We start from the raw sequence: 22,799 nt of genomic DNA on the forward strand, positions 1-22,799 counted from the left end.
GGCAACGAGCCCCCACGCTGCCGGGGCGGCGGGAAGCCAGCGCCAGCCTGTTGCATGAGAGCCGGGTTATTTTTAGCTCTCTAATGTGCCCGTCGTGGCTTCGGCGCAGGCTCGGCCGAGGCTCAGATTCCCTCTCTGATGAGCAGGGGGATGCCCCGGTACTGGGGCCTCGGCCAGGGGTGATTTGGGAGCAGGAGATGTTGTTTGGGGATGGAGAAGAGCATCCCTGTGTTGTGCTGAGTGCTCGGCATGGCTGGGACAGAAGGGAGTGGGGACCTCAGTGATTTTAGAAGTCAACCTCTGGAGTGACATCCATCCCCTGCGGCCACCTCCTGAATGTCCCCCGGCGTCCCTGGGGCTGCCCCCTCCCCACCGCCGCTGCCCAGAGCGCAGGCTTGCCTGGCTGAGCAGTGCCGACACGCGTGCGGTGGCCTCAGCCTCTGTAGAGCCACGCTCTGGTCCCGCTTAATAAGGCCACTGCGTGCATTATTTTATTAATGAGTTATTAAAAAGCTATCCACGGCGATGCTGCTGCGTACCCAGCATGGTGTCCAAGAAATATGTGCTTGAACGATTGCTCACCCTGTGCTGGGCTCTCACAGCAGGTGAGAGGGACACCACGCTGTTGAGGTGCCCGTGCACCCCCGGTACATCACCCCAGGCTCCTCCGCTGAGCAGCCAGCCTTTCCCCACGGTGCTCCAGGGCACCAGCAATAGCTATGAGGCTTTTTATAGCCCCGTCTGGGCAGAAACTGTTTGGTGGCTCCTTGCCCACATTGTGCTTGGTCAGCTTGGCTGGTTGAGTCCAGGGCAGGGGGGGTCACTGCGGTGGGGGTCATCCGGCTGCGGGGTGGGAGCTAGGTCTCTGCTCTGGCGGTTTTGGGGTAAAGTCCCCAACTCGAGGGGTGCCTTGGGACAGGGCAGGGGTCTCTGATGGATGTCCCCTGCCTGCAAGGTGGAGGCTGGGGATGTGGACCAGCTGGGATGCTGCTCCCATACCAGCTGGGGCTCAGTGCAGGGTGCTGACCCCCTCCGCGTACCAGCCAGGGGGCCTGCAGCAGCGTGCCTCCTGGTAAGCATCTGTCTGTCTGTCTATCCGTCTGTCTCTCCCCCAGGGCAAATGCCATAGGATGACCGCTGCTGGTCCCCTCTTACTGGCTGTGATATTGTCTGTCCTGTGGCTCACGTGGGCCTTCGACCCGGCTCCCAGCGCCTGCTCCGCTCTGGCCTCCGGCGTCCTCTACGGCTCCTTCTCCCTCAAGGACCTCTTCCCCACCATCTCCTCCGGCTGCTCCTGGACCCTGGAGAATCCTGACCCCACCAAGTACTCGCTCTACCTCCGCTTCAACCGGGAGGAGCAGGTTTGCACCCACTTCTCGCCCATGGTGCTGCCGCTCGACCACTACCTGGCCAACTACACCTGCGACCCCCGTGGCGAGGCTGCCAGCCCCTCGCCCGCCCGCCAGCGGCCAGAGGAGGAAGAGGAGGAGGAGGAGGAAGCCGAGCTGGAGCTGTGCGAGGGCACAGGGCCCTTCACCTTCCTCCATTTCGACAAGAACTTTGTGCAGCTGTGCCTGGCGGCCGAGCCCGAGGCGGCCCCCCGCCTCCTGGCCCCGCAAGCCCTGGAGTTTCGTTTCGTGGAGGTGCTGCTCATCAACAACAACAACTCCAGCCAGTTCACCTGCAGCGTGCTCTGCCGCTGGCTGGAGGAGTGTCTGCAGGCGCCCGGCGCCCGCCGCTGCGGCTTCACCCACGCCGGCTGCAGCTGCCAGGCGGAGAGCCCGCCGGCACCCCGGCGCAACGGCACACGGCACGCCGCCCGCACGCCCACCCCGCCGCCCGCCGCCGGTGACTGCTGCCCCACCGACCTGCATTCTGCGAATGCCAATGATTTCGACCTGCCTGAGGTCCCCCACGGTGAGCAGGGTGTGGGGGGGACCCCTGGGGATGCACCCCCTGCTCCGTGCATGCTTCCCAGGGGCGCTGTGCATGGAGCAGGGAGGCTGTGCAAAGGATGAATCCTGCCTGTGCACGCTCCCTGGAGCAGGAGGGTGCAAATCAGGTGCTGTGTGCGGAGCAGGGAAGCCGTGCAAAGGGCGAATCCTGCCTGTCCACGCTCCCTGGAGCAGGAGTGTGCAAATTGGGTGCTGTGTGTGGAGCTGGCAAGCCACACAAAGGATGAATCCTGCCCGTGCACGCTCGCCCGGGCAGGAGGGCACAAACGGGGCACTATGCAAGGAGCAGGGAAGCCGTGCGAAGTGCAAATCCTGTGCACGCTCCCAGCTCCAGGTGCACCTTGCCCAAGCGATGGCCGGGCTCGGTGGGGCTGCAGCTCTCTCTGCCCTGGCCGTGGTCTGCCTGGCCCCGTTAGTGCCGCTCCCCGCCGTGCCCGGGCCGGCTGTTTGCCACGGCTGCTCTGGCACAGCCTGCGTGGCCCCGGGGCTTCGCTCACCGCCTCCCCGGCACAGGGCTGCTGCTCGCCTGTCTGTGAGCCCGGAGCAGGAGCCCTGTCACTCTGCATTGGTGGAGACGTGGAAAACAATTTGCAGGTAAAATGACCCTTTCCCGTGGCAAATTACCCTTGACTGCTGCAGCCCGGGCGCTTGTTATTCCAGGCAGGATGTCACGGCACGGCGGCACGGCGCGGCCACGCTATTAACCAGGCGGAATGAAGCCATTTGCTCGTTACGGAATTGCAGGAACCTCAAGTGAAGATAAAGCAGCCGTGCTTCCCCACGCCCCGGGCACTGGGGTTGGGCTGCCCGTGGCTGGGAGCCACCTCGCCCAAGCGCTCCTTTCGCCCGTGGGGCATCTCTGCTGAGCCCGGGCGAGGTGATGCAGGGGTTTTGGGGCGCATCTGGCCAGATGTTCCTCCTGCGCCAGCCCTGGGTGATGCATGGGGAGGAGCAGTCCCCAACTTAGCTGTGTGGAGTCTTTATCCAGCAGATTAGATGGTGGTGATGGGCTGTGGGTATATATATAATTTCATTGGGCTTTAGCATTTATTTCAGGAGCTAAATGTCATTACAGGCAGATCCTCCGACTAAATCCCCAGTCCGTTACAGCTGCAGGGTTATAAATCACCTCATCCTGGGGGGAGATGCTTGAGATGATTTTTTTTTTTCTTTTTCTTCCTTTTTTTTTCCTTTAAATGTAACTCCACATGGATGATAAAGAGCTCAGTGCCAGTTTCTGGTGCCATCCCCATGGTTGGCTTGGCTGACCGTCTGTCCAGGGATGCTGCAGGGGCTGACACCCACCGTATCCTAGGGGAGCAGCAGGTGCTGCAGGCTGCTGGCATGGAGCAGGCCTGCAGGTTGCCCCATCCCTTTGCTTCTCAAGTGGATTCTGCACCTCCCCACGGTTGGTTTGGTGGGGGTTAGTAATGCCGAGCATGGCTCAAAGAGAGGATGCTGGGCTGGGTGCTGGAGAGATCCCTGCAGACCCAGCACGCTCGGGCACCGAGCCGCCTGCCACCTCTCCGCAGACCCGCATGCCGACCGGCTGCAATGGCGAGAGCACGAACCTCTGCTCCTTCCCCAAATTACATTTGACATTCAATTAAAACCTGGAGGCGCCCGGAGGTACAATGTTATTGCGGTGCCGGAGCCGCAAGGGTAATGCGCTTGCCTCGGCCGCACCGTCCACCGTGCCGGTGCAGCCCCCGCGCCACGTTCCCCCCCTGGGGTGTTCGCCTGCATCGCTGGGCTGGGCAGCGGGGCTGTGGGGCTGGAGCACAGAGCGCCCTTCATGGCAGCGAGGGGGGGTCCTGGGCTCCCACCTGGCCTCCCCCCCAGCGCCCTGCGGGGTGGAGAATGGCTGCCTTTCAGGGTGGCGGTGGCAGGCAGGGCCGGGGGGCTGAATGGCGCCTGTGAGCCGAGCCTTGGCGGGCGCCCAGCGCTGATCTCACCGGCTCTCCTCCGCCGAGAGCCGCAGCGACGCGGGGGCTGGCACCCGCCCAGCCGCTCCCGGGGCCTCCCCGCTCCCAGCCGCAGCGGTGCCTCCGGGGTCCCTGACCCCCGTGACATGCCCTCTGTGGCATGGCTCTCCCACGGGGCTGGGGAACGGCGTTGGAGCCGGGGAGATGCAGCCTCAGTGCGATATGGTGCTGGGTCCACGTGGATGGAAAGCACGGATGGGTGTGGAGATGGGGTTGAAACTTTGTGGGGTGACATTGGGTGTGTTGCAGCCGTGCCATGGCGGGGGGTCTTTGGAGCGGGCACACCCCCGCAGAGCCCGCAAAGCTGGGGCCAAGTTGTTCCAGCTCTGGGGCTTGCTCCGGGCTGCGTTTCCCCTCGCCCCAAACCCATCACTCTTCAGCAACCAGCCCCCGGGGAGGTGATGCCGGGATGGGGCTGTGGCTGCTGGCTTGTGGGGACACGACTGGCCTTGGGGAACATCCTGAGGTCCTCAGAAGACTACCCCTGCCCTTGTAGCCCAGCAGCTGTGCCACGGTGTGGGGTGCTGCAGGACCCCCGGCGCAGGACCGGGTGCCAGGGCGGAGGGTGCCGGGAATGGCCACAGCCACGCCGTGGTGACGGCCGGGGATTTAGTGCTCTCTCAAGGAAATTGAATTTGGTGTCTCTGTCGAACACAGCCGAGGAGAGCGCCCTCGTATATCCTTGGGATTTATGGTTTTCCCCGGGCGCTCACCGTGACGTGCGTAATTCTGCCGTGCTGCTCATGATGTGGGCAGGGGGAGCCCCTCAGGGAGCTCAGCCCCGCGGCCCGACAGACCCCCACAGGGCAGCCCCTTGGCCTCGCCAGGTCTGTCTCCCCCCCCCATGCCATGGAGAAAGGAGCCGAGGGCGGCCAGCTGCGCTGGCGGTGACAGCGAGGAGCCCGGGCAGGGGTTACGCTGGGTTGAAGGCAAAAGTCAGTAAATTTGGGTCTGGTTTATGGCACTAATAAGTGTCAGTGCAGGCAGCGCTCCCTGCCTGGCGCTCGTATATCACCTCTGTGTGTTGCAATGGGAGCCGCAGCGTGCCCAAAGCATGGCTGGGGGCTCCCTCGCCAACGCCAGGTGTCCTCATGTCACATCCCCGCTGTCCCTTGGGGACACCACTGTGCTTGGCTGGCAGTGCCAGGGCAGCTCGGTGAGGCGGTTGTGCCATCCCTGGCTGCTGTCCTGGCTGGCACAGCGGCAGGGTGCCCATGGCATTTTGGGGGGCCACATGCCCGGGGTGGCATTGATGGTGCTCAGGGGAGCCTTTACTGTTTCCCGTGGCACACGGCGTCTGCCGGCAGCCACGGCCCCTGTGCTGCTGTGCCATGCCTGGGGCGAGCGCATGGGAACTTGCCAGCACCCTGCGCCCGCATATGGGGACAAGGGGCCCTGCTGCAGGACAGTGGGGTGGTCCGGGGGGTGTGGGGGAGGCTGGGGAAGGTGTCCCCACCCTGCACCCGCAGCTGCACCTCCCGCCGAGCCCTCCACATGCCAGTTAATTTCACGCCAAGTGCTCTTGATGGATCTCTTGTTATTTTTGGTGAGCCGAGCCATAAATTTGTGCCACCTCACTGCAGCGAGCTGTTAAAAGGGGACAGGAGAGCACCTCTACCCAGCACGGTGGGGGCACAGGCACCCTGGCCACACTGGGGATGCGGCACCCTGGGCCGTGCTCCAGCTGGAGCCGCTGTGATGGGGGGGGTGATGTGTTTGGGGGAGCTGTGACACATTTTTGGGGTTCTGTGAGTGTGCTTAGCCATGCTCAACCATCTCTAGCCCTCGGGGATGCCATGCGGTGCTCAGTGTGGGGCCAGGCATCCCTGTGTCCCCCCTGCAATGTCCCTTGACCCATGGTGGCCCATCCTGAGCCCATCCCCATCCCCTGTCTGCTCTCACTGGAGTGCTTCTTTCTTCCAGGCAATGCGGTCGAGGAGAACCAGAAGGTGAAAACCCAGTGGCCACGGTCAGCGGACGAGCCAGGCATCTACATGGCCCAGACAGGTACCAGCGCTGGCACGGGGACAGGCACAGGGTGCTGGCGGCGCTGGGCTCGGGTGCCCGTCCTTGGGCAGGGATGATGGAGATGGAGTGACTCCCTTTGCTTCCTGCCCACGGACTGACTTAATTTGCTCCATTTGTATATTTTTCCTTTACACCTTCCTCCGAGGGTTGTAAAGCAAAAAAAAAAAAAAAAAAAAAAAAATTCCATTAATTGTTTCGTTCAAATGTATTTATTTGGCAAATCCATCTGGGTAATTTCAGCATGCTTCTCCCCCCTCCCCAGCCCCCCATGATTTATGATCAGAGGGCTCGGAGGCGAGCAGGAGATGGATGAGCCCCGGTGCTGGGAGAGGAGCTCCCACTCCGTGTGCCTGGCATGCAGATCTCCTCCCAGCCACGCTTGGCTGCTCACGGGGGTCCTGCCCCCCCTGGAAGCTGTTGGGCAGGGCGTGGGGTGACCCCAGTGGTGACTGGGTCCAGCCCCGGGGTCCCCGTGTGATGCAGTTGTCATCTCCGTGGGAGCTGTCCTCTGGAGCCTGCGTCCTGCCTGTCTCCAGGACAAATCGTCCCCTTTGGAGCCCTCCTTCATATATTCCTTTTTAATTTAAACTGATGGCCTTTTCTCCTGGCCTGTCCAATAGCTTCAGAGACATCATCAAGCTTAATAAGAGCTGGGTTGTTGTAAATGTCAATGCTCTGCCTGGGTGGGGAGAGGGAGCCATACCAGGCTGCCCACACCGCCCCAGGCTGGACGCTGTTCCTCGTGCTGGGTGCAATCCTGTACCCCCACCCTTTCTCAGGTGCAGCTGGTCTGGAGGGTGGCATGGGCTCCTCCTTCACCCCACTTGTAGGACATAAAGGACAGTGTCATCCCTGCCACCCACGGCACCTTGTCTTCATCCCTGTGCTCACGGGTGCTGCCTGGGCGCTTTCCCATCCCCCCCCCATGGGGTGTCTGCTCACAGGACCTTCCCCAGCCCCCCCAGACAGTCACTGGCTCTCAAGCTCCATGTCTCCCGCAGGGGACCCAGCGGCGGAGGAATGGTCCCAGTGGAGCGTCTGCTCCCTGACGTGCGGGCAGGGCTCCCAGGTGCGGACGCGCTCTTGTGTCTCCTCACCCTACGGGACGCTGTGCAGCGGGCTGCTCCGGGAGACGAGGACCTGCAATAACACAGCTACCTGCCCAGGTACGGGGAGGGGGGGGCATGGGGGCACTGGGGAGGGGGGGCTGCTGGTTGGGGGGTACCCACCTCTGGCTGGGCTCTGCGTCGGTGCTCAGAGTGGGTGCCGAGTGAGTGGGTGGCTGGGAAGAGCAGGGACATGTGTTGCTGGGGGGGGTCTCTTGTGGGTGAGGGCTGCTGGGGGTGGATGAGGAGGGCAGCTCTGTGCGGCAGTGCTGTCGTGGAAGCAGGCATTGCCCATCCCGCGCTGGGCTGCTCCCAGCCCTGGTGACATCCCCCCATTGTCTCGCCTTCCCGGCTGTATCAGCTCTTGGGAAACCCTGTGGGGAGCAGTGACCCCGGGGAGGCGGCTGGAGTGAGTGTCCCAGTGCCCCATGCTCCGCCATCGGGGGTTTTGCCTTGGGAGCAGCTCAGCCGGCGGCCCCTCTCCATCCTCCCTCCCGGCAAAATCTGGGCTTCCCCAGGGTGTCTCTGAGGCTTTGTGCTGGGGAAGAAGCGGGGGCTGGAGCCTGCGCCGGGGGACTTGGGGCCAGGCAGCTGCCTGGCCTGGCATGGTGGGGGGAGCCCAAGCTGCTCAGTGCTTCGAGGTCAGTCGCAGGCAGGAGTGGGCAGGCAGGATGCTGGGGGGTCTCACTGGGCCACATACTGACCCGTTTGTCCATGGTGGTGTCCGTGCGTCTTGCACGGGATGCTGGGAATCAGAGGAGCCTCGGGGTGCTGCAGTGGCAGCTGGTTGCCCTGTCCAGGCCTGGGATGTTCTGGGGGCTTTGCAACCCCAAAACATGCGGGTGTCCACTCTTCCCCATACCGGGGAGTGAGCCCTGTCCCGGCACTCCAGGGACATCGCAGCTCACGGAGGAGCATCCTTTAGGATGCTTGTGCGCCACACGGGTCCCTGCTCTCTTCCTGGGTGAGCTGAGCTCCCGTGGGTGTGATGTGTCTGAGGGGGTGGCTGTGCCTGGTGGATTGGCATGGGTTGGGGTGAAGTCAGGCTGTGCGTGGGTGTGGGGGGACATGCGCCGCCAGTGCCGGGACCCTGAAGGGGAGGATGGAGCAGGGCAAGGAGAGGCAGCGGCACCGCTGCGTCCTCGGTGCCCTTGGGGTTTGGGGCGTGATGGTGGGGCAGATGGTGCCGGCAGGACATGGAGAGGGACTGGGAACCGTGCCTGGCTCTACCACGGAGCCCTGGCCCAGGGCACGAGGGGTCTGCCATGGCCAGGACCCCTTGGTGCCAGGAGGAGGAGGAGGCTGGAGCCCCGCGGGGCCGGGAGCGTGCGACGGCGGCGCTGTGCTGTGTTGCAGTTCACGGCGCGTGGGAGGAGTGGTCCCCGTGGAGCCTGTGCTCGGTGACCTGCGGGCGAGGGGCCAGGACCAGGACGCGGCGGTGCGTGGCCTCGCGGCGCGGAGGGAAAGCCTGCGAGGGCCCCGAGCTGCAGGCCAAGCCCTGCAATATCGCGAGCTGCCCGGGTCAGTACCTCCCTCTCCCCCTGCTCCTTCTTCTCCCCTGGGAACGTCAGGAGACTGCGCCGGCCAAGAGCCAGGGCCATGCTCCCGGCACGGGGCTGCAGTGCTGCGAGGGATGGGTGGCACCGCCATGGGGACCCGCGACAGCCCGTGGGCACATGGGTGCTGTGACATGGGATGCACCCTCCTGTCCGCACTGGAAACCCGGATGGAGAGCCGGCTCTGTCGGCTTGAGCCTCTGCTGCGGACAGCGGGGACCAGCCTGGGGAACACGGAGGAGCCAGCTCCTTCCCTCACCATCTGTTGAGGCTGACTGTCCCCTGCAACAGGCAAAGCGCTGGCACTGGGTTTGGCACAGGGACGTCGTGGGGCACCAGGGAGTTGGCTGGAGGTGGCGAAGGGGGTCGGCTGCAGGGTCTGTCTGTGCGCGGGTGGCAATGCCATCTCTGTCCCTTCCTCCTGTGTGCCAGGAGTCGCTGTGGTGGTGGCCGTGGGGTTTCTGCGGTGATGGCCAGGGATGCCACATCGGGGCCAGTATCCCTGTGGGGACTCCACGTGTGGCATGGGGAGGCTGGCGGCAGGCTGGGAGCAGGAAGGAGTGCAGGAGCCGAGGGTTGTGCAGGGTGCACCCCCTCTGCAGCAGCTCTGGCAGGGACATGCCAACCACAGCACGTGGCTTTTGCCACGGGAGCCCCATGGAGATGCTACTGGAGTGATGAAAGCTCCCAGCAGCTCCTTCCCCGCCTGCCCTGGCCCGTACAGCCATGCTGGGGCTCAGGGGTTTGGTGGGGAGCAATGCCAGGGCTGCTGGGTTTGGCAGGGAGCGATGCCGGGGTCCCGCAGCGTGGCCACGCAGCAGGGCTGGGCGTTGCGGTGCAGCAGGTCTGTAGGAGCAGCTGCTCGGTCTGTGGGGACCAGTCCCGGTGACAGTCCCACTGGCCGGGGCAGGATTTGGCACTGGCTGTTGAGGTCGGCACATGAGGAGCCGGCACATCCATAGGTTGGACCCGTTGCACGGAGAGCCCGGCGTGGGTCACGGGGAGCTGGGGCCGCGCGGCCGAGGGGCCGCTGGCCAGTGGGGGCTGACGCCGCTCTCGCTTGTCCCCGCAGTGGAAGGGCAGTGGCTGGAGTGGGGCGCCTGGAGCCGCTGCTCCGTCACCTGCGCCAACGGCACGCAGCAGCGGACGCGCAAGTGCAGCGTCTCGGCCCACGGCTGGGCCGAGTGCCGGGGGGCCCACGCCGACGCCCGGGAGTGCTCCAACCCCACCTGTCCCAGTAAGGCCCCGCGCGCTGGGGGGGAGCGGTGGGGGAGGCCACGCGTGCTGCTGGCACAGCGCGTCGGTGCACAGCGCGTCACCGGCCGTAAAGCCGCTGCGGTGTCACCTCCGGTGACACGAGGATGCTGGCCCTCCACTGCAGATGCGGGCGTGGTGGGGAGCAGGAGCCAAAGGGTGATGCCAGGGACCAGCAGCCGCCCACCTTGTGCCGGTTGCTGTTGCCGGGCATGTCCTGTGTCACGCTGGGGGGGACCCGTCGGTGCCTGGTGACCGCAGGTCATGGCGTGTTTTGGGCGTGCAAGCACCTACGAGCATTCGCGTGTGCACATGGGGCAGCTTGTGGGGCTGGGGCCAGCTCTGGGGAAGGGAACACTGGGCAGGGGGGTAGTCAGGCCAAAGGATGGACCCCGTCCTCATCCTGTCCTTCGACCCCATCCTTGTCTCGTCCTTTGACCCTCCGGCATCAGTCGCGAGCACGGAGGGAGGCGGTTGCTGCGCCGTGGCTGCCGCGGCAGCCGAAGGGAGGGAGCGGCTCTGCCATGCACTGAGGGTGCCCTTGGGCTGCCGGCGGGGGAGCGGCCGGGTGGCTGGATGGGGACGCTGGTCTTGTCTGAAAGAGATTCCGATCATTGATCCATGGATTTCATACCCTGCGGGGCTTTCAGTTCATGGCACGGGGGGCAGCCGTCGATGGTGCCCACCAGCCCCGCTCTGTCCCCGTTCCCCCCCGGTGCCACTTAGCATGCCGAGCCAGGTGTCCCACGATGTCCCCATCCCCACAGCCGACAGCAAATGGGGCCCGTGGAACCACTGGAGCCTCTGCTCCAAGACCTGCGACACCGGCTGGCAGCGCCGCTTCCGCATGTGCGAGGGCACCGGCATGCAGGGCTATCCCTGCGAGGGCACCGGCGAGGAGGTGAAGACCTGCAACGAGAAGAAGTGCCCAGGTATGGGACAACCCCCCCGCCAGCCCGGTGCCCATCACCCTGCATCTGGGCTGCGCCTGACACCCCCCTCTCACCCCGCAGCCTACCACGAGATGTGCAAGGATGAGTACGTCATGCTGATGACCTGGAAGAAAACGGCTGCTGGGGAGATCATCTACAACAAATGTCCCCCCAACGCCACGGGTGAGGGGCACGGGGCGAGCAGCCCCAAACCCCCCACGCCCTGGAGCAGGGCAGGGGGCGGCGGGTGGTATTGGGGTGCCGGGCAGCATCACCCGTCCTCAGTGTGCTGGGGAGGTGGTTCCAGTGCCGACGTTGAACCCGGTTCTCCCACGCAGGGTCTGCCAGCCGCCGGTGCCTGCTGAGCCCCCACGGGGTCGCCTACTGGGGTGTGCCCAGCTTTGCCCGCTGCATCTCCCACGAGTACCGATACTTGCATCTCTCAGTAGGTGCACGCTCTGGCGCGGCTCCCTGCCCCTGCCCTCCCCTCCTCATCGCTGGGGGTCTGCTCCGTCCCTGGGCAGGGAATCCCAGCAGCCACCTTGCTTCACCGGTTGGCTACTGCATGGGGAAACTGAGGCAGGGCTCCCCGGGCAGGGCTGGGAAAGGAGACCCCATCCTAAAGCAGGAGGGGGACCCTGGTCTGAGCTGTGCTCCTGGGTCCCTGCGAAATGGCTCTTGGGATGGGAAGGACCCGCCCCGCCATGGTCCTGTGTCCTGCTGCTGCCCTAATTAGTGCAATTAGCTCTGCAGTGTCCCCAGTGCCCCCGCTCTGGGCACGGTGAGGACATGGGGACATGGAGCACTGCTGGGGAGGGGGGTGCTGGTGGCCGAGTGACACCGGTGTCCCCCCCCATAAAAGCTGCGGGAGCACCTGGCCAAGGGGCAGCGGGTGCTGGCAGGCGAGGGCATGTCACAGGTGGTGCGGAGCCTGCTAGAGCTCATGGCCCGCAAGACCTACTACAGCGGGGACCTGCTCTTCTCCGTGGAGATCCTGCGCAACGTCACCGACACCTTCAAGAGGGCCACCTACACCCCGTCCTCTGAGGACGTGCAGGTAGCGGGCAGGGGACGGCGAGGGACAACCCCGGGGAGGTGGCGGCGGTTGGTCCCCAGACCCCAGCCCTGCTGAGCCCCGTCCCTGCAGCGCTTCTTCCAGGTGGTGAGCTACATGGTGGATGCGGAGAACCGGGACAAGTGGGAGGATGCCCAGCAGGTGAGTGGCAGAGGGCAGAGGCAGGTGGCAGGGTCAGCCGGCATGTCCCCACCGTGGGGACATGTCCCAGCGGCTGCGGAGCCTGGTCCCTCGCCCGCAGGTCTCGCCCGGTTCCGTGCACCTGATGAAGGTGGTGGAGGACTTCATCCACCTGGTGGGGGACGCGCTGAAGGCCTTCCAGAGCTCCCTCATCGTCACCGACAACCTGGGTGAGCGGCAGGGTGGGCACGGGGCTGCGGCGGGTGCAGGGAGCCGGCCGGTGACACCCGCTGTGCCCTGGCAGTGATCAGCATCCAGAGGGAGCCCGTCTCCGCTGTCTCCAGCGACATCAACTTCCCCATGAAGGGGCGCCGGGGCATGAAGGATTGGGCCCGCAGCTCCGAGGACAAGCTCTTCATCCCCCGGGAGGTGCTCAGCCTCGCCTCCGCCGGTGAGCGCGCACGTTCTGCGTGTGTGTGCACGTGTGCGAGTGAGTGTGCGCCTGGGGCTGTGCGGGGGTGCGCACGTGTGTGAGCGTGCACACGTGTGTGAGTGCACATCTGGTGCTGTGCACATGCATACACGTGTGAGCATGCACGTCTGGGGGTGTGCACGTGTGTGTGCGTGCACGTATGTGAGTGCACATGTGGTGCTGTGCACATGCGTGCACACGGAGCATGCACATGTGGTGCGGCGCACATTCGCACGCACGTGTGAGCGCACATATCCAGGAGTGTGCAGCGCGTGCATGTGTGTGAGCCTGAACATGTGTGAGCTGGCATGCGTGGGGCTGTGCACGTGTGGGAGTGCACATCTGGGCATGTGCACATCTGGGAATGTGCACATCTGGGGAAGCACGTGTGTAAGTGTGCATGTGTGTGAGCGTGCAGGCGGCCTCCTGCCAACCCTCGTGCCTGCGTGTGTCCGCGTGTGCCGTGCCTGTGTCAGGGAGGGGGCGCATGTTCCCTCACACGTGTCGGGGGCAGGCGTGTGGGCTCTCACGTGTCCGTATGTGCTCTCCGAGCCCACGCGTGTGCCGGGCGCTGCATCACGGCGCTGCTCTTCCTTCCTCTCTCTCTGCAGAAACGGAGGAGTCGTCCCACTTCGTCATCGGGGCTGTGCTGTACCGCACGCTGGGGCTGATCCTGCCCCCGCCCAGGTGAGTGGGGCTGCCCGCTGTCCCCCGTGCCGTGACCCCATCCGTGAGACAACCGGTGCCCCTCCTTGCAGGAGCCCCCTGGCCGTCACCTCCAAGGTGCTGATGGTGACGGTGCGCCCACCAACCAAACCCACGGAGCCCCTCGTCCTGGTGGAGCTCTCCCACATCATCAACGTGAGTGTCTCCTTCCTGTCCCATCACCGCGTCACCTCTCGGGCCATGTGGGTCCCACCGGCCCCTTTACCCTCCCCAGGTGCTGAGAGCCAGGCAGGGGCCAGCAGCTCCCAGCTGGTGGCCACAAGTACTCAGCTCCACACCCGTGGTGGGGACATGCTGAGAGCCGGGCAGGTCCCCACGGACCAAATACCCTGGTGGGGGTGGGAGCAGAGCAGGGGGTGAAGCACTAACCCATCCTTCTGTCCGCAGGGCACGTCCCACCCGCAGTGCGTCACCTGGGACTACTCAAGGACGTGAGTGAGGGACAGGGACACCCTGGCTGTGCCCTCGCCGGTGGGCAGAGCTGGACGACGGGGCTGGGCTGTCCCTGGGGAGCTACTGGGAGGGACAGGGAGCGGGGACCAGTCCCTTCCCATGGCCGGGCGCCTCTGACTTGCGCTGCCGCGGGATCGATGTGCCTCGGCGTGATGCCGGGGACGGATGCCGCCAGCCTGCCAGATGCGATTTGTTAGCGCGGAGCCCAGCGCTCTGGCAGGAGCGAGGGAAAGTAGGGCACGGCGGGGGGGAGCGGGGGGGGTGGCAGTGCTGGGTGTCCCCCCCCAGCCCAGGTGCCTGTGGGTGCTCTGCGCCTCGGGGCGGCTGGTTCCAGTGCAGCTCCCCTGCTGACGGGGAGGCATGTGGTTGTGATGAATGTGGCAGTTCTCAGCCTGGCCCCGGGGAGCTGCGTCCCCAGCTGTCCCACAGACCCAGTTCCCGGTTTCCCTGCTTTGCTGGGAGCTGTGGCTGCTCTCCCTGTGAGCGTCACTGTGGGGTACCCCCTCCCAGCTCCCTCCCGGGGGTTCCCCACGGCAGAAGGGGAGCATCACCCACTCCCGGGCAGGTCTGGCTTTGGGGTAGCACATCTCTGCTGTGTGAGCCGTGGCTCATGCTAGGGGGGACATGGCTGATGGGGGGGCTCCTGGGTCTGCTTCTGCCTGCCCCAGCGCTGCCTCAGTCCCCCTCCATCCCTACCATCCATCCTCCCGGGCCTGGCCTCCTCCCTCTGTGGTTTAACACCCTTCGGCCCCCCCCAAACCTAGGTGGGATGATTAAAAATCAAGCCTTCATGTTGCACCGCTCCCCAGGGGGATCAGCACCAGGGCAGGCGGGGGCAACCGGGGCAGGGATGGCTTCACCCCCCGCGGTGGGCTTGAGGGATTAACCTGTCCTCTGGCAGTGCCCCCCCCCCCCCCCCCCCCCATCTGCCTCCCCTCCCAGGCAGGGACAAGCAACGGGTTAACTCGGGAGAGGAGCGAGGGGCTGCGTGTGTGTTTGATCATTTCAAATTGCTCTCCCTCGCTCTCGTCCCATTAATCAGGGATGCTGGCTTGGGAAACTGGGACACGGAGAGCTGCCAAACCCTGGAGACCCTCCCAGCACACACCAAATGCCAGTGCCGCCAGCTCGCCACCTTCGCCGTCCTCGCCCAGCTGCCCAGAGACCTGGTAGGGGACAGGATGGGGACAGGGACGAGCCTGCTGGGGACACAGGCCGTGGATGGGGGGTGATCCCCGGGCTGCCGGGCTTGGCTGAGGTGGGGGTCTCGAGGGAGGATGGGGATGGGCAGGGGCTGCATTGCCTGCAGGCACCTCGGTGGGGTGGGGTGGGCACTGGGGGGATGACGGGGGTGTCTCCCACCACCCAAGGGAAGGGCTCATGCACCCCCTGGCACCCTGAGGGTGGGCTTGGGCAGAGAAGGGGGTGTTGTGGCTGACAGGGCTCGATATGGGGCGTTGCTGTGTGCAACGAGGGGAGGGGGCAGGCCCGTCCCAGGCACCCCCCCACCCCATTGCTATTCCGCCCGCGTCCCCCGTTGGCATGGAGATGGGCACGGGTCCCCGGGAAGGCGCCTTGGCTGCACGACCGCTGCCACCGACCCCCTCCGGTGCCTGTGGGTCCCCAACTAGGGGGATTGGAGGGGCCCAGCGGGGGGCAGGGGGCTGGCAGGGAACAGCCATGGTGGGGGGCTGGGCTCAGCCACTCCCCCCCTCCCTACATTTGCCACCAGGCCATGGACCCCTCGGGCTCGCCATCGGTGCCACTGATGATCGGCTGCGCCGTCTCCTGCATGGCCCTGCTGACCCTGCTGGTGATCTACGCTGCCTTCTGGAGGTGACCCGGGGACAGCTGGGGACCTGGGGGGCGCCTGGGGTGCAGGACCATGTGGGGAGGGGGCAGCGAAAGGGGGCATGGTGCAAGCAAAGGCTCAGCATCAATGTGATTAAATGCAATGCGGTGGGAAGAGAATAACCCCGGTGGCAGCCGGGTGGGAGAGGTGTCCGGGCTGCCTGGCACTATCCTTGGCCCAGAACAGTGCCCACGTGCTGGCAGCATGCAGGGGACATGGGACAGGGACGTGGGACAGGCTGGCGCCCCGGCCCCACGCTGCTCCTGCCCGCAGGTTCATCAAGTCGGAGCGCTCCATCATCCTGCTCAACTTCTGCGTCTCCATCCTGGCCTCCAACATCCTTATCCTCGTGGGCCAGTCCCAGATGCTCAGCAAGGTGGGTGCCACCACCGTGCCACCTTCGCAGGGTCCCTAGGCGGGCACGGGGGCTGTGGTGGAGTCTGAGCCCTCTTTTCCCTGCTGGCCGCCTCATCCCTGCTGGCTCCTAGCAGCAGATTGGATTTGGATTAACTCGATCTCGGGATTAAATCCTTTGCGCCGGCAGCTTTGACACAAACCTTGCCTGAGCGTAGGAGTTTAACTGCCGCAGTGCCGGGCACGCGGCCGCGGTGGTGCCGCGATGCCTGCCCCGTGACGTGCCCGCGTCCCCGCAGGGCGTGTGCACCATGACGGCCGCCTTCCTCCACTTCTTCTTCCTCTCGTCCTTCTGCTGGGTGCTGACGGAGGCCTGGCAGTCCTACCTGGCGGTGATCGGCCGGATCCGGACACGCCTGGTCAGGAAGCGCTTCCTGTGCTTGGGATGGGGTAAGAGGCTGGCAGGGCTTGTCCCAGGATGGGGTGGAAGGGAGGCACCACACACCCCTCCCTGGTACCCCCCAGGGTCATCAGAAGGGGAAACTGAGGCACAATGGAGGAAAGCAGAGCCAGGTCCCTTCAACGTGGCACTCTCTGACCAGCCAGACCACGGGGAGCTGCCAGAAGGGCCCCATCCCTGTCCCCATCCATGGGGGCTGGCACAGGGGGGTGGCGTCATTGTTCCCCTGCAGCTCCAGCCTCGTCTCCCTTCTCCAGGGTTGCCAGCCCTCGTGGTCGCAGTCTCCGTCGGCTTCACGCGGACCAAAGGCTATGGGACGGCGAGCTAGTACGTGGGGACAGGGGGACACGGGGCTGGGCGTGGGGACCACTCCAGGCTGGCAGCAGTGCTGGGAGCAAGGGATGGGGACAGGGAATGTCCCCTCTCCATCAGCCCCTGACACACTACGGTCCCCTGCAGCTGCTGGCTCTCGCTGGAGGGCGGTTTGCTCTATGCCTTCGTGGGACCCGCTGCTGTCATCGTGCTGGTGAGCTGACCCGAGCCTTGGACCCCCAAAAGCCACCCCGGTGCATGGCAGCTCCTGCCAGCCCCGGCTCACGGAGGGCTCCATGCCTGGCCCTAACGCCGGCGCTGCTCTCGCCCAAGGTGAACATGCTGGTTGGCATCATCGTGTTCAACAAGCTCATGTCCCGCGATGGCATTTCAGATAAGTCCAAAAAGCAGCGAGCTGGGTAAGTGCCCTGCGCCCCGCGGGGCTGTCCCTGGGGCTGGCGCGGAGGCACCCTGCCCTGCCGCGCCGCGGGGCATGGCATGGGGTCTCCTCTGGGAGCGGGCTGAGGACGGGGCAGACTTCACCTCATCAGTGGGCGGCAGAGGCCAAGCCCAGGGCAGCCGCAGCCCCTTGTGGAGGGGCAGTAGCTGGGGGGGGGGGGGGCACAGTCACCCCCACACCTTCCCCCGGGGAAGGGGGAGCCGCACACTGCGGACCCCCCTCCCTGCCACCAGCGGAGGGGGCTGAGCCCTGCCCGCCCCATCCCGCTGCCGCTTGGCCACCCCCGCTTGTCATTAACAACTGCCGCTGCCCTCGACTAACCCGGCTCTCTCTCTTTCTCTTTTCCTTCTCCCATTTGCTTTTTGCCTGTGTCTGTCCATCCATCCATCCATCCATCCGTCTGTCCATCCATCTGTCCAACCCAACCCCACCCCCCCTATCCCTGCCATCCTGCTCTCCCACGGCCTTGCTCCTGGCCCGGTCCTGGCCGCGGGGCGCCGGGGGGGTGGTGGTGGTGGGCACGTAGCTCCAAGCCCCCCCAATGCGGCAGCCTGCTGCTGAAATGCACCAAGTGCGGCGTGGTGTCCAGCGCGGCCATGACCTCCGCCACCGCCAGCAGCGCCATGTTAGTGCCCGCCACGCGCCCGCTTCGCCCCCCACCCCGAGCACAGCCTTGGACCCCAGGGAGCAGGGTGGGGGGGGGCTCTGGGCATCACCCTAGGGAAGGCCAGGCTCTGGGTTGGGGGTCCTGTGGGCAGGGCGAAGGCTGTGTGCTCGGGGTGGCCCTGGGCGCGGGGTGCGCGTGCCCCACCGCGGCCATCACGTCTGCATGGCATGGCTTGCCGCAGGTCACGTCATCTCCGGGGTTGGGGAGCAGGGGGGCTCAGCTCCTCTTCCCCAGGGTGGCTTGGGAGCGGGGAGGGCATGAGGGGCACCACACCATGGGGCATGGGATGGTCCTGGCCTCGGGGGCATCACCGGGACCCTCTTCCCGGCATGTGAACCCCCATGGGTGCTGGCTGGCATGTGTCTAGAGGGCTGGGCTGTGACCACTGCCACCCTGGTCACAGGAGGTCCCTGCTCCCAGGGGCTTGGTTGCAACAGAAGCAGCCCCAAAATTCACTGCTAAAAAAGAAAGAGATCCCCTTTCCGCTCTTCTTGCGGCTGTGGGAGGGTGACGGTGACCCCGCATCCCCCCAGCACCCTCAGGCTGTGCTGCCTGTGTGGGGACAGGGACACAAACGGCTGTGCCCTGCCCGGGCTGGCTCATCAGTGCCGATGGCTCAGCCTTGAGGGGCAGAAAGAGCCTACGAGTCCCCTCGCCCTAAGACAGGCAGTGCCCTGAGCACCCAACCAGCGCCAGCTTGGGGACACTGAGGAAGAGGGGACAGTGGGGGGCCTGGTGGGGTGCACAGCATCCACAGGGTGTTTGGGCTTGGGTCTCCGTGCTGCGCTGTGCGTGTGCGGTCAGCCCCGGCCATGCTTGCGAGGCGGGGGGGGGGTGATGCTCGGGGGGGTGCTGTTGCGGGGCAGCCCTGGCGTAACGGGCTCACCCCGGCCCCTCTCTCCCTGCCCCAGGGCATCGCTGTGGAGCTCCTGCGTGGTCCTGCCTCTGCTGGCGCTGACCTGGATGTCGGCCGTGCTCGCCATGACCGACCGGCGCTCCATCCTCTTCCAGGTCCTCTTCGCCGTCTTCAATTCCGTCCAGGGCTTCGTCATCATCACCGTACACGGGTTCCTGCGCCGAGAGGTGGGACGGCCCCGGAGGGGTGCCATGGGGGGTACCCCTGGCTGCGGGGCCGTGACCGGCTCTGTCCCCGCAGGTCCAGGACGTGGTGAAGTGTCAGATGGGGGGGTGCAGGAGCGAGGAGAATGAAAACTCGCCCGACTCCTGCAAGAACGGGCAGGTGCAGATCCTGGTGAGTGCGGCAGCGCCGGCACGGGCTGCAGCGGGCACCGGCAGGGCTGGGCAGGGCTGTTTGTCCCGGCTGGGGCAAGGTCCCCCTTGCAAACGCTGTTGCTCCCTGTGTTGGCCAAGATGCATTGATTTCCCCATCTCTCTCCCTCTCTTTCTCTCCTCTCTCTCTCTCTCTCTTTCCCCTCTTTCTGTATTTTTATAGACAGATTTTGAAAAGGACGTTGACCTGGCGTGTCAGACAGGTGAGGTCTCCTCTGTCCGCTGCGCTGGGGATGGGGATGTCACCATGCCACGTCTGGGAGGGACAGGCAGCATGTGCTGGGGGGGGCATGATGCCACCACGCGAGGGGTCGGTCCAGCCCTCCTGAGGGACCCCCAGGACCAGCTCTGACCCTGCTCCCTGCCCGTAGTGCTGTTCAAGGAGGTGAACACCTGCAACCCTGCCACCATCACGGGCACTTTATCCCGCATCTCGCTGGACGGGGACGAAGACCCCAAGCTCAACACCACCTCGGAGGGTGGCCTGGGCTTCTCCACCCTGCCAGGAAACATCCCTCCCTCCAGCATCCTGGTCCAGGTTCCCAAGATGACGCCCAACGTGGTGGCGGGCTTGAGTGAGCTGGGTGACCCACCAGCGCAGCCGCTCGCCCTGGAGGCACCGGGTCCCGTCTACCTGTGCACGGAGAGCAGCCTGCGGCCGCTGGAGTACGGCTGGCTGCGGGCCCCTGAGCCCCCACGGGAGAGCGACTACATGATGCTGCCCCGCCGGACCAGCAGCCTCAAGCCCTTCCCACGGGAAGAGAGTACCCTCGGTCCTGGCACCGAGGAGGGGGTGCCCGGCGGGACGGGGCGCCCGGTGGCTGAAGGGGACACCTACCCTGGCTTCGTCGCGGTGGATCACGTCAATGTGAACTTGAACCAGCCCTACGGGACGGTGAAGGCCCCCTATGGCCTCCAGTTCAAGCAGCACCCCACCGTGCGGCAGATCCTGGCCTCGGAGCTCTCGGAGCGCAGCCGCACCATGCCCCGCACCGTCCCTGGCTCCGCCATGAAAGTGGGGTCCCTGGAGGTGAGTGGGGGGAGCTGGTGTGTGAGCGTGTCCGTGGGCACATGCACGGGGAGGGAGATGTGTGGGAGGAGGTTGGGCGAGTGTGCAAGAGCATGTGTGAGCACGTGCACACGTGCAGGGATGCATGAGTTGCCCCCGTGCTGGCTGCTCGGCATCCCACCCTTCGCTTGGGGCTGCCATCACCCCAGTAGCGCAGTGGATGAGCTGCACGTCCCCCACCTCGGCTGGGAGCCCCCTGTCTCCAGCCGGGCTCTGCCCCCTGCGAGTGGCATGGCTTGGGGCTGGCGTGAGCTTCCCCCCACCCCTCCCTGCTCCCCTCTGCACCCTGGACCTGCAAAGACCTTTCCCTTTTCTTCTCCATCTCCTCCCCCCTGCTCCGGGCCCTGCGTGTCCCTTGCCAGAGGAAGAGGTTGCGATACTCTGACCTGGACTTCGAGGTAAGCCCTGCCATGGCAGCGGGTGTCACCGGTGCCCGCCGTGGGGTCGGGTGCCATCTGGTGACTGAACCACTTTGTCCCTGGTTCCCCCTGGCTCGCTGTCAGCAAAGCAGCAGCCGAGCTTGGATTACAACACCAACGCCGAGCGGGAGTGTTGCAGTGGGCTCTGACGCTCACCTGCACCGTCTGCCCGGGGTCTGGGGGTGCCCTGGGAAAGCAGGGGGTGAGAGGGGGATGGGGAGCGGGTGCGTGCCAAGGAGTGCTGGATGCCGATGGCCGTGGGCTCTGCTCTCGCCCCGCAGAAGGTGATGCACACGCGGAAGCGCCACTCTGAGCTCTACCATGAGCTCAACCAAAAGTTTCACACGTTGGACCGGTACCGGGCCCCGGCTGCTGGCTCCTCCAAGGTGAGGTCCTCGGGGTGCCGTCCTACCCCAGTCTGCACTGCTCCACCTTCCCCTGCATGGACTGGGGCATCCCGGGGAGGAGGGGGGAGACGAGGCATCCCTGGGATAATGCTGGGGCTGAGCGCTGTGGGTTTTTTTCCACAGCGAGAAAAGCGGTGGAGCGTCTCGTCAGGCGGCGGGGAGAAGAGCACGGCCAACGTAAGTGCCTGAGCCCTCCCCGGGGGCTGATCCGGGATGGGGACGGAGGATGGAGGTGGGTGGCTGTGCCCCGGGGCTGGGTGCCGGTGGGACAGAGCCACGCATCACCGTGCAGCCCGGCCGCTTGCTGCAGCTGCCCCTCGCCCCGCAGGATGCGGCCAGCCCCGAGGAGCAGCAGCCGCAGGCGCCGGCCGCGCCACTGAAGCCGTGGAGCACGTTCAAGGCGATGACGTTGGGGTCCCTGCCCAGCGCCCAGCGCGACCGGCTGGAGCTGCGCCGCGCGGACTGGGAGGGCCCCTGCGCCGGCCTGGATGCGGCCGACGGCGACTTCCAGACGGAGGTGTGAAACCCCGCGCCCGCCGCCGCCGCCTTCGCCCCGGGGAAGGACGAGCCGAGACGCGGGGTTTGCTCCGTCCTCCTCGGTGGCTGGGGGGGGTCCCTGCTTGGCCGGAGCCATCCCCATGGGAGGGACTACGCTCCCCCCCCCGCCCCGGCTGCAGCCGCCTCCCGCCCGTCCTCGCGCGGTTTCTCCTCCCTGCCACCCTCCGGACACGGGTGTGGAGGGGACACGTGCACCCCCCATGCTCACCCACCGATCACGCCTGCACCCCCTTGGGGCAGGACCAGCCGTCGAGGCCGTCGGATCTTCGTTCTTTTCTACCGGGATGTTTCTTCACGCCGTGCACCATGTGCACGCGAGCGGTCGCCCCCCGGGGCCGGGCTACCCTCGCCCCCCCCCCCCCCCGGGGCCCCGTGGCCGCCCCCTCCCAGCCCTCCCCACCGTCCCCACCCCACGGGGCAGGTGCTGTCGTTGTTGGAAATAAAAGTTCACTCTCTGTGGTGCCGTGGGGCTGCGGCCGCCGCCTCGTGCTTTGTCTCAGGAGTCTGGTCAGGGAGGGGGGTGGCTGTCACCCATTGGGGACCCCTGGTCTCTCTGCTCCCCCCCTGGCCACCTCCCTGCTCGGGCTGTGCCCCTGCCTGGAGCCTGCAGGATCCTGCTTGCTGAGGCTGAGCCCGCGCCCACGTGCTGCCTTGCAAATGAACGTCTTATCGCGGGAGCCAAGAGCCGTAAATTACATGGTAATTAATCTATGAGCAAATTAGTAACTTTGGAGGCAATTACAATGCAATCTGCAGAGGCATGTAGCGTGGGGCGCCTCGCGCTGCCGGAGCATCCCTGGCATCAGCACAGCCGGAGCTGGGCGTTGCAAAGCCGGTGTGCTGCCCCCGGCACCGGGACCGGAGCGCTGGAGCAGGGGGGGCTGGCGGTGCGGCAGTGGGGCCAGCAGCCGTGACCATGAGCCATGAATGCCAGGCTCGTGCCGGACCAGGAGCTGTGGTGAGAGAGCAGGGGCAGGACTCGAGCTTGGGGCAGGGCAGCGCTGGAGGAGAGGACATCTTTGCATCACGGCTCTCAGCAGCTCATGGCATGGATCAGGTGCCCAGGCAGATCACCTGGACTGTGGCGCCGAAACCCTCCCGCTGTGGCGTGCCGTAACACACCAGGGAGGGCCACACGGCTGCTATGATGGTGGGAAGAGTGCCCTGGCCGTGGCTACGGCTTCTCTTTGGAAGAAGCCACCAGAGCTTCCCTAAGGGCTCGTTGCGGTGAGGACAGGCTCAGCACAGGCTGCGGGCGAGCAGGCAGCACCCTCCAGCCCTCCCGTTTC

General features: G+C 65.7%; 1 protein-coding gene across 3 annotated transcripts; it reads left to right on the forward strand.

Annotated features, from left to right (window-relative positions):
• Nucleotides 1-1,115: 1,115 nt before the first annotated feature.
• On the forward strand, nt 1,116-21,475 carry ADGRB2 (adhesion G protein-coupled receptor B2). Of its 3 annotated transcripts, XM_086480396.1 has the most exons (31): nt 1,119-1,917; nt 5,864-5,947; nt 6,970-7,134; nt 8,431-8,595; nt 9,703-9,867; nt 10,652-10,816; nt 10,898-10,999; nt 11,155-11,261; nt 11,679-11,873; nt 11,964-12,032; nt 12,133-12,241; nt 12,316-12,462; nt 13,095-13,170; nt 13,242-13,344; nt 13,597-13,640; nt 14,705-14,831; nt 15,395-15,498; nt 15,788-15,890; nt 16,168-16,318; nt 16,586-16,655; nt 16,788-16,854; nt 16,974-17,059; nt 17,627-17,725; nt 18,679-18,850; nt 18,924-19,019; nt 19,221-19,260; nt 19,429-20,087; nt 20,489-20,524; nt 20,827-20,931; nt 21,076-21,129; nt 21,281-21,475. In XM_086480396.1, exons 1-31 carry the CDS (start codon nt 1,131-1,133, stop codon nt 21,473-21,475), a joined length of 4,647 nt encoding a protein of 1,548 aa, XP_086336522.1. In that variant the 5' UTR covers nt 1,119-1,130. The 3 variants fall into 3 exon arrangements, with proteins under 3 accessions (XP_086336523.1, XP_086336522.1, XP_086336521.1); XM_086480395.1 differs by lacking the exon at nt 8,431-8,595 and having other exon boundaries at nt 1,131-1,917; XM_086480397.1 differs by lacking the exons at nt 8,431-8,595; nt 9,703-9,867; nt 17,627-17,725 and having other exon boundaries at nt 1,116-1,917.
• Nucleotides 21,476-22,799: the final 1,324 nt, after the last annotated feature.

The sequence above is a fragment of the Leptosomus discolor genome, chromosome Z (assembly GCF_034619465.1).
Source record: "Leptosomus discolor isolate bLepDis1 chromosome Z, bLepDis1.hap2, whole genome shotgun sequence".
Lineage (NCBI taxonomy): Eukaryota > Metazoa > Chordata > Aves > Leptosomiformes > Leptosomidae > Leptosomus > Leptosomus discolor.